Consider the following 13,848-nt stretch of genomic DNA (forward strand, 5'->3'; position numbering starts at 1 on the left):
TGCTTTTGGATCTCTCGTCTCCTGTGTTACTGATCGTAACAGACCTGCATATTGAGCTGCATAATGAGTGAATGTGACGTGACATTCAGCCAAGTATGGTGAATTTGTGCTCTGCATTTAACCCATCCAAAGTGCACACACACAGAGCAGTGAACACACTGTGAACACAAACCCAGAGCAGTGGGCAGCCATTTATGCTGCAGCGCCCGGGGAGCAGTTGGGGGTTCGGTGCCTTGCTCAAGGGCACCTAAGTCGTGGTATTGAAGGTGGAGAGAGAACTGTACATGCACTCCCCCCACCTACAATTCCTTGCCGGCCCAAGACTCGAACTCACAACCTTTCGATTGCCAGTCCAACTCTCTAACCATTAGGCCATGACTTCCCTGATGAGCCTCTCAGTCAGGCTTGTGACTGAGAGGGGAAGAGTTACAAGAAAGAATTTCAAAAGAAAAGTTTCAAAGCTGAATTTTTAGCATCATTGCTCCAGTCACACATTGATTTTCTACAAGACATAAAAAAACTTTTATTGTTGTTGTTATTATTATTATTAATAATAATGTGGAAAAGAGCTGAGAAAATTTTTTTCGTTTTTTTTTTTGATTAATTGAAAGAACAGCATTGTTTGTTACATTTGTTACATTTACATTTATTTGTTGCATTTATATTATTTACATCAAGCTTTATTGGAACTTCATAATGTTTCACTTGATTATACATTTAGTCAGGAATAGTTTGAAAAAAGTCTAACTAGTAAAACGTTTACACGTTATGTGAAAAGTAGTACAAGTATATAAATAAATAAAAAGAGACTTACTCATATTTATGATCTCTGCTGAATAAAGTGCTTCATTCTTTTTTTCTGTGGAAATCCAACAGAATGGATGGAACGGGGGTGGGGGGTTGACTCTTAACTTTTATATGTGTGTGTTCACAACAGAAAGCCTTTCCAGCAGATGATGCAGGACACAGGCGTGGAGCAAGCTCTGGTGAGAATATGTTAGCCTCACGAGAACCAAGGTTTGTTTACAGGAGCAAAGGAAGCATAGTTTTCTTTGTATAGCCATTCACTGCCATTATTAAGCTTGAAAGAGCCAGGAAATTTTTAAATATAACTCCTATAGAGCATCACAGTCCCACCCACAGCCCGAGAGAGCTCTGGTGCCGGAAGTAAATTTCCCATTCATTTCTCCCATTGACTTTCGGAAAAATCCGTATCTAAAGAGTTTTAGAGCATGTGTGAGGATAACCAGCTATGGCTGAACTCATAAGCATATAACATATCATTTAGAGTGAAAAAATTAAGAGAAAATCCAAAAAAAGTCAAAGGTACAAGACTGTGTACATATTTTCATTTCGAGCGCAGAAACTACTCATCCCATAAACCACCGCGCCTCATTGAATTCGACTGAAGCCACAACCGCGAACGAGCCTTTTGAGCGACTTCCAAATCTGATGATGGCCGCTCGCGCAAACTTTTTCCTCCAGTGAATTTTATTTTATATAGTGAATGTAGTGAATTTACAATCGTGTAAATAAATAGTGTTTTATATAGGTATTGTGTATTGATTTTTATATTTATCATCGTGTATTTTATATATTGTGTGCGTGTGTGGAAGTTGTTAACAATAACGTCAGCAACATGGTGCAGTGCTTTGTACCTGACTGCAATCACCGCTCAGTCGTCAACACATGTCGTTGCCATTACACAAATGTTCAGTAAATGCACAAAAAGGTATGCCTAGGCTAAATATTGTTTTGACAGTGGCAATATAAAATGCTTGATATGACTCATACCATATGAAGGCTACAGTAGCCTAGCTAAGTTACCAACCTCCCTGCAAAACTCTCATGGCAGCCAAGGAGATCATGATTACACTGATAAGTCTACCGTGCAAAAACGCAACACTGGTTTTTATTTTATTTTATTTTTTATTAATGATCTTCAGCCTTCACGGACCTTCGCGGGGTTTAACCAGACGGTTACACGAGCTCCACCAATCAGATGCATCACTGTGGGATTGTGGGATTGTTCAGGATTGTGGGTAATGAAGTACTTAGCCAAGACATCGCGAATAAAAGGCATTTATATCAAAACAAGGTTAGTGCCCCATGATCCTTTTGCATTTATATGAGCATATACTATCGCATAGTACAGCCGTAGCTGGTTTTAAGTCTACAATGTATGGTTACGTTTTTATGGCTTATACCCCAAATGTCAATGCAGAAATTGCATTGAATTTTTACTTCCGGCACCAGCTGTGGGCGGGACTGTGATGCTCTATTGTATTCATCTGAAAGAAGAAAGACATATACACCTATACATTGAAGGTGAGTAAACTATTTTATAATTTTCATTTTGGGTGAACTAACCTTTTAACCCTTGTGCGTTGTTGGGGACATTTTCGTCCACTAGGGGGTAAAGTTGAGTCTTATTTTGGCCACAGCTTTCTCTGTGTTTGAGCTAATGGAATGATTTTTTAGTGACAAATCTTATTTTGACCCATATTTTGGGAAAATGCTTTGAAATTTTCAAAAACTCAACGGTACACTGTGGGCAAATTCACTACCCTTTCGGGATGTTCGTGGATGAAAACATCCACTAAATTAAGCTGCTGTAAAAATGTATCAGATAAATATTTTTTCCAATTTTGTTTTGCATAAATCTATTAATCAACCTCAGTCCTGATCAAAACTACAAATTTTTAAAAAAAATTCCAAGATTTTAACTTTTTAATTACCAAGTTCATAAAAGATGTCACTGATTTGGGAAAAAAAACACACAAAATTACATATTTTCAATATAAAAAGTGATTGTGGACTGGATTTTTTTTTACCTTTTATCACAGTCTTGGGAATGTCAAAGATTAGTAACAAGATTGGCTTTGATGCATTGTTAGTTTTTGTGCAGAATTAGATTTACATTTTTTCTCCCTAATTTGTTGTATAAATATTAACCTTTAACTCCATACCAAAGTACCAGTTAGCCAGACAATGAAAATATAAATATAAAAAAAATATATAAAAATTATTTGTGTTTGGGACGCTGTGAGCACGGAGACTGTAGTGTATATCGTAAGTTTGAAAGCGTTTAACTTAAATGATCAATATGAATAAACAGTGCTCATAAACGGCTGCTGAGGTCATATTCTCAAGTGAAGCGAGTTGAGGCCTGGACCCGGAAACAGCGCTTCTTACGTCATCACTTAACAACCGAATACTTTCACCACCATTAAAAGGGCAGCAGGTGCATAAATACACTTTTGTTTACTCCGTGTAGTTCTAAGAGCTGAGGTGTACATTTTGATTTTCTGAAATACATTAAGGTAAGTGTGCAAAGGTCTCTCTCACACACACACTCTCTCTCTCTCTCTCTTTCTCTCACACACACACACACACACACACACACACACACACAAATACACACTCAATATAATATGCTGTTATACTCCATATAGCTTCATATAAAACTCAGAAACTAAGCTTTTTTTGCACAGGCCTATCTAAATGGTTAATGGTCCCACCTATCAACTGTAAAATTAACAAATTTTACCTCTTCCCAAAAGGGAAAACCACAAACAATCAAGAATGCATGATTACATGGTGTCATAGCTTTGCAATCAAAAAATGTCGTTATAATGGAAGTCAAAGGGGCAAAAACAGCCACCAACAACAAATTAGGGAGAAAAATAAATAAATCTAATGCTACACAAAAACTAAAAATGCATCAAAGCCAATGTTGCTACTAATCTTTGACATGCCCAAGACTGTTATAAAAAGTAAAAATAAAAATCCAGCCCCAATTACTTTTATTGAAAATAAGTCATTTTGTGTGTTTTTTTCCCCCAAATCAGTGGCATCATTTATGAAATTGGCAATTAAAGAGTTAAAATCTTGGATTTTTTAAAAAACATTTGGTAGTTTTGATCAGGACTGAGGTTGATTAATATAAAAAATATGAATCTGATACATTTTTACAGCAGTTTAATTGAGTGGATGTTTTCATCCCGAACAACTCGAAAGGGTAGTGAATTTGAACAATCCACAAGGGTTAAGGGTGGGTTAAGGTTTAATGCATGGGTCAACAGTATAATTATAAAAGTAATTACAGAGATTAACTACAGATGTAATTACAAGCAAGTATTTTACATTTATAAGAACAAAGTAAAAACATATATGTCACAATAATTGCATTGTGTCAAATGATTTATTTAAATAAGTGCAGAAGGCCACGTAATATAAAATGGGACCTAAATTTGAATTACAACCCTCTTTGTCTGCTCAGCCATCATTTTGTTTGTGATTTAATATTAAGTTGTGAGTAAATGTTGTCAAAGATAATATATACATCAGCAGCATACTTCAGCAGACATGAGCACTTGGCAAATATAGCTGAAGATCAGTTATTTTCAACATATCACTTTAGATAACATTTATACAGACAAAAATAAAGGATGGAGTACAGTACATATTCCTAGATACATCAAAGCATTAAGACAGCTGAAGTTGCAGGAATGTTTAAAATTGTGAAATCTAATTTGGAATATAAATGACAAACAGTGACAGAAAGACCTTAAACACATTGAAGAATATAGCCTGCCTAAAGCCTGTTTTTATCATCGTTTAGTGTTTGGTCAAGAAGCTTCACTGACTTCATGAAATCACTATTTAAACATCTCTCTCCTATTTTTATTTTTTAATTTTTTTTGTAATCATTAAATTATAAATTCATATTAACATCATCTTCAGTGATTATTTTTATGCTATCCCTCATAAGTCTCTCAGTTTAATTTAGTAATAAAACGACACATTCCGTCACCTGTAGTCTCTGAAAAGACTGAAAATGTAACACTGTGGCGTTAGAAATGGTCTTTTAAAAGTCTTTGAGAATGAACTAGACTTCAGCTAAATTATTTAAATATTGAGAGACACTTTGCATCGTCAGCACATGCTTCAGAGCTCTGAGAGTGTTTATAGTGCTGTGAGTTTAACACTTCATGACTGACACTGTTTATCATAATAACAGACACAGCAACTACAATGACATTCATCTTTCTCTTGATCTTAGGAATGCATTTTCAAGGTAAGGCATGATTCTATTTAATTAGTTTCTTTGAGATTTTCTGTAAAAAGCATCTTTTTTCAGTTCAGAAGTTTAATGTGTTTTAATTGTTCTTCAGACTCTTCAGGACAGGTAACTGTAATTCAGACTCCAACAGTGACACATGTTCAGAACGGACAAACAGTCACTCTGACCTGTAAAACCAGCAGCGCTATTGGACGTCAGTCAGATGGTAACTGCAAGTCTTGTCTCTCCTGGTACCTACAGAAACCTGGAGAAACTCCTAAACTTTTAGTTCACAGCATCAAAACCCTTTATACTGGAACTCCATCAAGATTCAGTGGAAATGGAGCTGATCATGGAACTGATTTCTCTCTGACCATCAGTGGAGTCCAGACTGAAGATACAGGAGATTATTACTGTCTAGCTGTAAACTACATGAATAATAACTGGGTGTTCACACAGTGATAAAGAGTCGTACAAAAACCTCTGTCAGAGTGACTGCACTGATACAGCTGAGAGACACTGCAGCTGCTCTACAACACAAACACATAAACAACATTGATTAGTGAACAAACACACACAACACAAAATTAATAGATTTAGGTTAGAAAGTTTTATTGTCAAACAAAATCAGAAAAGGTGAGACAGACCATTAAAAATCTCGACCATTCAGGCCTCATTACATAACCTTTTACACTACTTAAACAAACCAAATTAGATTTAGAAGACAAAATGATGTGGTTGCATCTTCTATCTCATGTCTGCTTTTGTTCAAACTGAACACACTTTTTCAACACTCAGTTGTCATTCAACTTTGGAACTGCTGTGATAAATGCAAAAAGACTCATTATATAATTATAATATAATTTAGCAAAATTGTCACAATAGGCATGCTGTTATGTATCTGTCTCTCTGTCTGTCTGTTCTGAGAATGGACTCAATTACCCACAGCAGGCACCACTAAACCATAAGAGCCCATCTGTGAAGTCTAGAAGTGGTCCTCAGTGGTCATCAGGTGCATGCTAGGTTTTTCTGGCATGTTGCTAGGCATTGGAAGTATAGTTCTGTATGTAGTTGAATAAGTGTTTGTATGTTTATAGATGCTATTGTAGACTGAAAACGGTTTAATTTCAATAAATCTATAAGTAAATTATAAATAAATAAATTTGGAGCAAACAAAGAATTATTGCGATTTTATATAGGCTACTTAATTTCATTTTATATTACTATGTTGCGACTACGTTGATGAGAGTAATGTTCACTGTGAAGCTTACACTGCGATGTGAGAAAACAGAGTTGGCCATCTGATTTTGCAGAACATCACAGTTATATATGACATGAGAATAAGGCCTGAAGTTAGGAAGAACACTTTAAGGAATTTAATAATTTTATTATTATATTTTCATAATGATTTTTTCTTCTCAAATCATCACTTCCCGCTGATAGTTAGTTACCATGTTCTAAACATCACATCCTTTCTTTTTTTCCCAGATGTAATCGATCTAGGAGGTTGAATAAAAATATTTGGACTTTATTTTTAAAATTTTTATTATCTCAACTTAGCAATAGCAAGCTTAAAAGCTAGACAGTTAGCATCAGCTAACAATATTTACTAATTTCCATTATGGTTATGAATAAATATTCATATCTGTCTACTTGGCTAGTTAATCCAAAAAATATAAAAATGTATACCGTTGATAAACAATATAAAGAAAGACATTACATAGGGCATGCGTAGCATTTTTGTCATGATCCTGGCTTTTTCTCCTTCTCTGTCTCCCTCATGTGGTCACATATTCACACTATCACGCACACACCCTTACAAAAATAACCTACAGGAATCCTGCAGGATTTTTATTTTTTCTGCAGGTATCCTGCAGGAATTATAAAAATCCTGCAGGATTTTTCACTTGTACTGCACAGCAGTCCTGCAGGAATTATAAAATCCTGCAAGATTTTTTTTTGTAAATCTGCAGGAATGATAAAATTCTGCAGGATTATTCACTTGTACTGCACAGCAGTCCTGCAGGAATTATACAGTCCTGCAGGATTTTTCACTTGTGTTGCATGTTTCTGTTGTACTGAAGGGTTCATTCTAGAACATGTAGGAATGTCCTACACATACTGCTGCACATACTGCGCTGTACAGCACAAGTGAAAAATCATACAGGAATTTAAAAAAAAAATTCTGCAGGACTGCCGTGCACCTCACGCAGAAACAAAATGTTTGCTTACAGGAGTTTTCCCTGTAAATGAAAAATAAGTCAAAAAATAAATATAAAAAAACCCTACAGGTTTTGGATTCAGGATAGGTTATGTCTACACTAGAGAATAAAACTCTGATAGTTGCTGTAGTTTTATTCATACAATTTTTATTTAATTAGATTCAAGTACATTTAATGGAACTATATATTATGCTCTGGCTGTTGGCAGCAATGAGACAAAACAATGAGTCTTAACAAGTAAATAAAAAAATTAAGAGTAAGAATAAATAGGCAATTATATAAAAAAAAACATTTCTCTAAATCATTTCAAAATTATACATTTCTGCAAACATCAATGACATGTCAACATTCAAGAGATATGAGTCTGTATACTGTACATTTTTACCTTTTATAACATGAAGATGCAGCTATTTTGTTTTTAATCCAACTCCCATCTATTTGGTTGGATGCAAAAAAAATTATTTGCAAGACCTGGTAGGTCCTTGAGGTAGACACAGGTTGAATGTATGTCTGTGCATTTGATAAGTTCAACTGAGTCAATCCCTCTTTCTTTTAAAATGCTTGTTGCTGTTATCCCTGATTCTCTGTCTTTGCTGATGTCATTACTTGTTGTTTTCATAACATCAATGAAGGCATGACCCTCTCCTTGCGCATTGCCTACGTCTATAAATGATCGTACTAATGCTATAGACCCATGTTTGGTTTGAACTACATGGTTGATTCTTTTAGATAAAGATTTAGCTCCTTTTGAATGAATTCGCTTGCCATTAACCACAGCCCTAGAATAAAAACTGAAAGCTTTATTTGCACTAAAACCTGACTCTTGAAGGATATGAGACTCTCTTGGAGCTGGCTGTCGTACATGTGGGCATCCAAGAAACATCACGTTAGAACTACCAATACACTTTGTCACAATATTGGTGCCTCCCAACATTTTTTCAACAAAGCTTTTGCTTTGCTGTGTTTGTTCATCATTGAATACAGCAGCAATGAGTCGTGGAACATGTTGGTAAAGGTTAAACATGTTAACAATTTGTTCTGCTACAGCTTGTGTGCCATGAAAGAGTTTCTGAAGGTGTCCATTCTGGGACTCATATAAGAATGCACTGTGACTCCATAAAGGACCCCAATTTTTCACAGATGCTGCTGCATGTACAAGTATGTGGACATTATAAGAAACATGACACTTTCCATAATGAGACTCAAAACGGCCCACAAATGCTTTTAAAAGGCCATCAGCTTTGTCAATGTCGTGGGGGGAAATTGAATCTTGAAGGAGAATGTATGTAGCCTGTACTAGAAGTAGTAAATGGTCAAGATATTGTCTGGGTAAAATGCCGAACAAACAGGGAAGGCTGTAAAATAAGAGAAAGTGTCTGTATTCCGAAGCTTTCCAATATTTACACAAAGAAATTGAACGGGGTGGTCTTGTTATACTTTTAGGTGGTTTAATGGCAAGTAACCTTCTTTCAATCTGCTCGATTTCTCTTCCAATGTACCAAGGCTCTGTATGGTATTTGGAGTCAAACCATAGGGTAGTCAGCTGGCGACAAACACCAAGTAATATGCCATGCATGTAATCATATGCAAATCCAGAAACCATATTAAAAAACATCAGCAGCATTAGAGGAGATGGACCTTTTACACCATTTATGCATGTTCCAGAACCAACAGCTTGCTGAGCATCGTTAGTGTGTTTTCTGTGTGATCTCAGCTCTGGCCCTGTTGACTGCAAAGGATACACCCTTGTAAACCCATTACCCTTTTCTACAACTTCACCCTTTTGATAACACCAGTTACAACCATGCTCTCCATTAAATTGCTTGACATTCTGTACAGCACAACGAGCCACTGAATCACAAATGCAAAGCAAACTGTATACATGGACTACTGCTTTTTCACCTTTCCACTGACAAGGTAACCCTTGGTTTTCAAGACTACGCAATTCATCAACAAATGATTGCAGAAACGAGTTCATTTCTGGCTTTTTTGGCCCAAACCACAAACCACCAAGAATGACATGCTTTGCCCTCAGATTAGGGGGGAGCTCGTTGATTGTGACTTGAAGAGGCCAGATATGAAAAGGAGAAGATTGGAAAATTGGAACACCATCAACATTCCAGGACACTGAAATATTCGCCAATTTTGGGTCATTTAGTGCATCAATCGATTTGTACATAGTGCCATCAAATATGTCTTCAACATTTTGTGAGTTGCGCTTTGTCCTTGACCATTTGTAATTCAAAGACTGACAAAAACCTGTATCTTGAAATTTACCTCTTAATTGATCTGATATAGATAACTTGATAAAGACAGAGCCAGATTAGATTAAGTTTTCCATGTCCCCTGGGGTACCATTGCATGAAGCACAATGGGTGGGGATTTCACTACCAAAGAAATATTGGCAGGATGGGCAAATATACTGGACTTCAAAAGTGTCACAGTGAAAGGATTTCATGAACTTGTATAAGCTATCTGGAACACCATTGGTTGAATCAGGACAATGGAGATTGATAAGATCTAACAAGTCACTCAAAGCCACTTTGGATGTTGTATGCCTGAGGCCGTAGGCAAGTATGCACAGCAGAGATTCTTCATTAGTGATTTTGGCATTTGGATATATTTTTTCCTCACTGGCACACTCCTCTCTTTCTTCTGTGCTTCCCTCACAAACTGCACCGTGGTTTCGGACAATCTAGAAAGTAAATATTGCACTAATTACAAGCTGACACATAAAGAAGTGTGAGCTTTGAAAAAAAGCATGAGGCTATAGACTAGATACATATTCTAAACTTTATTCTCACATGAGTCTGTGGAAAGTTCTCATCAGCTGTGCTAAAAACATCACCCTCGTCATCAGCAGAAAAGCCTTCCTGTCAGAAATCGTGCATTTATTGCACATTAAAACAAAATCCATATGAACACCGATATTTACAAATGTATGCAAAAAGCATTGGATTAAAAAAAATATCAGAAATTCATTCTCACATCAGCATCTGAAAAGTTTCCATCAGCATCACTGACGACCTCATTCTCTTCATCAGTAGAAAAGTTTCCCTGTGAGACATGTACAGGTACTTGGACCACTAGTTTTATGCATGTACTTAAATTTTGTAAATGTTCTGGCTGATAAAGGATCAAAGAATTGCCAACATTATGACAACAAGGAAGCACAATTCTAAAGAAGATTAACTTTGAAAAATAAAAATAAAAAAGCCTATTCTCACATGAGCACCAGGGCAGTTCCTGTCAGATTTGCTGATATTGTCACCACTGTCATCATTGGAAATGTTTTCCTATAAGTATGAAATTATCAACATACAGGGGCATGTTAGACATGGTTTCTTGAATACAACAAATGGCCATGAATTTATCACTGAAAATGTTTTTTAGGGCAACATTAAAACCTGAATTACTTCAACTATATCGGGAATAAGCCATGTCTTGTATGATCTTCTCTTTTTTGCTCCTTAAGAAGAAAAAAGAGCAGATTTCTTGCTTATTTGATTAATGTAAGTCAATATGTAATTGTACAATAATAAACAAATTGCCTAAAATACAGTTATTTGCATTCAGCAACCTATTATATTCTGTGTCCATCCCCTTTTTGTAGCTGCGGGAACAGTTGCCTCTTCATTTAAGTACACTTTATACTCCATATCCTTCAAAAAGAAACACGTTAGTGTTATTTCTTTGTAAATATAATAAAGAATATATGTTTTGCATTACCCGAATAGCTTAATCCAAATGAGAACATTTCCTAAAAATGACTACAATAAAAAGAATCTGGGTAACGTTATTTGACAAAATTGACTTATTTTATTTTAGAAGACTATTTTTTTTAAAGAAAAGAAAAGTTTGGTCGTAAAAGTCTTAGTGTTGTCTTTCACCATGAAAAAGAAGCTCGTGTAATTTACAAAAAAAACGGCTAATTAATCTTTTCACTGAGGTGACGTGTTTCATTGACGCCCACTTGCTTCGCGTAGCCGATTCACGTGACATCATTGCACGTCATTCATCAACTGTCACTTTGTATCCTGAAGGTAAGTCCGCCTTTTATTATATAATTATATCGTTATAATGCTTTAAATTACTGTTTTTTTTATAAATTTCTAAAATAATGTGTATTTGTAACACTAAAACATATGAAGATGTTTTTCTTTTCTTTTTTTTTTTTTTTTTGCTGTCGATGATACATTATAGGACAATCTACTATATTATATCCTAGAACTACCATATACCGCCTATATCAAAACTTTTTTTAATAAATGACTAAAAAAAGTAAGCCTTAACTATTGCTAACAAAAAACATTACTTTTTTGCTAATACTTGATATCACTGTACCTTTTTGTTACCTTAGATTAGAAATAAATTATCTGCAGCGGACGAGACCGTGAGTCGCTGGCTGGCCTGGTTGCGTTAAAGGTAACACTGTTGTCATGGATACAATCAGCTGAAGGCAACAGATGTATGTGAATGATGAGACTTTAGAGTTTTGTACACCTTTGGATTAATAATTTTATATATATATATATATATATATATATATATATATATATATATATATATATATATATATATATATATATATATATTCTGGATGTGGCTTATGAAGAGGAAAGTTTCCCAGCCACAGTTATAGATATTGATGGTAAAAGTTCAGCAAACATGACTTAATCATGATATAGAAGATATGTATTTCCTACTTTATTTTTGTCCCTTCAGAAAGCAAAGATACCCTCAGGAGGAGGATGTTTAGGCTAGAGGGGAAAAGAAAAAATCAGACATGTTTGCAAAATGATGCAAAAAGAGTAGCAAAGAAAAAAAAAACGTACACTCCAACTCAGTCCCCATCTCACTCCAAAACGTCCTCATCATCTGATCAAGAGCCTCCAGTCAAACATCAAGTAATACCTACATCTTTTAAATGGCTACTCTTATTTTTCATTATGCTTATTTAAATCACAAATATTAATGACACCTATATGACACTAATGACACTAATATTGTGTGTCCATCTTTAGGTCAACCACCGAAAGGACAGTATGTTAATGCAAGAGATTATCAGCATGGAGAGTCAAGCTGGAGGGCATTCAGGCCGAGAAACTCAACTTGAGAGAGAAATTCTCAAATTAAATAAAGAAAATGAGAATCTAAGAGCACTTAATATAGCTCTGCAACAAGGTATTCTTTTTTTATTCATGTATTTCTGTCTATCCATCTATATATTAATTTATCAGTCAGTGTGGTTGTCTGTTAGTAATCATTTATTTTGTATTTTTTTAAGAAATTCTTCCAATGCTCAAGTGCAGCATGAACCAGGACACTCTTGTTGCCCAACAACCACAAGTTGCTCAACAACCACAAGATTCAAGTCAGAAGAATCCCCCTGAAAAGGTGAATACAAATATATTAGTTTGTTTATATAGCCTATATTCACGTAAAGTGTTGTGCAGAAGTCGTAGAAGGCATGTTAACTTCTTCATGTTTCATTTTACTTTTGTAACAAAATACACATTTGGTATGATCACCCCCTTGACTATAAAACAGGCGGCACACTAAACCAAAATATATCACTTTTTTGTTGAAGAATCTAACAAGCCTAACACTTTTGCACAGTATGTAGTCAGTTATATGCTTTTAGATACAGTGTCCCTAACTTTTTTTCTTGACAGACACAGGGGCTAGGAATTAGTTCAGCTGTCCTGACAAGTTGTGGACGGGGGGCACATCATGTTGTGCCATGGTGAAAGATCTGGCAGTGGCAGTGTTTGGGAGAGAGACACTGGCCACACATGGGCTGTCTGGAAGGGCTGGCAATGCTAACACAGGCTCTATTGTCTCACAGGACAAAGTTGTGCTGATCCTAGGTGAGAAAAATGTCCTTCTTTTTTTCTTTACGCAAACATGATGTTGCAGTTATAGTGCAAAATTGTAATAATGTTATCACATATGATAAGTGGAATTGCATTTACAGACACAGTACAAAACAAGTTCCCTGAGGTTCCAAAAAAGTTCATCAGGGCAGCACTAAGAGAAAAGTTAAATGATGAGCACAAGTTACGAGTAAGGTAATAATTTGTCATACACACAAGCACATACTCATGCTCTCCCTCTCTCTCTCTCTCTCTCTCTCACACACGCTCATGCTCTTTCTCTCTCTCTCTCTCTCTCTCTCTCTCTCTCTCTCTCTCTCACGTTAATGATCTCTCTTTCTCTATCTCTCACACACACACACAAACATGCTCATGCTCTCTCTCACACACACACACAAACATGCTCATGCTCTCTCTCACACACACACAAACACACAAACACACTCATGCTCTCTCTCTCTCTCTCTCACACACACACACACAAATTTTAAAATTTCTGTTTTTTTCTTGTTTTTCAGGAAAACAGTGTAGAGGCTTCATTTAACGGATCAGAGTAACATTTGGCTGTGAATTGGTCTCTGCTTCACTCTGCTCTTACAGTTTCAATAAATACAATAAATAATTTGTGAAAATACATTATTTGTTGTGAAGTTATTCCCCCTGCATTAATCCTACAGAAGACATA

General features: G+C 35.7%; 1 gene segment (V, D, J or C); it reads left to right on the plus strand.

Annotated features, from left to right (window-relative positions):
• Nucleotides 1-4,937: 4,937 nt before the first annotated feature.
• Nucleotides 4,938-5,533, plus strand: LOC132125133 (immunoglobulin kappa variable 3-15-like). The segment is given in 2 exon segments: nucleotides 4,938-5,080; nucleotides 5,178-5,533. Coding segments are annotated over 2 exon segments (393 nt in total).
• The last annotated feature ends 8,315 nt before the right edge of the window (nucleotides 5,534-13,848 follow it).

The sequence above is a fragment of the Carassius carassius genome, chromosome 43 (assembly GCF_963082965.1).
Source record: "Carassius carassius chromosome 43, fCarCar2.1, whole genome shotgun sequence".
NCBI lineage: Eukaryota > Metazoa > Chordata > Actinopteri > Cypriniformes > Cyprinidae > Carassius > Carassius carassius.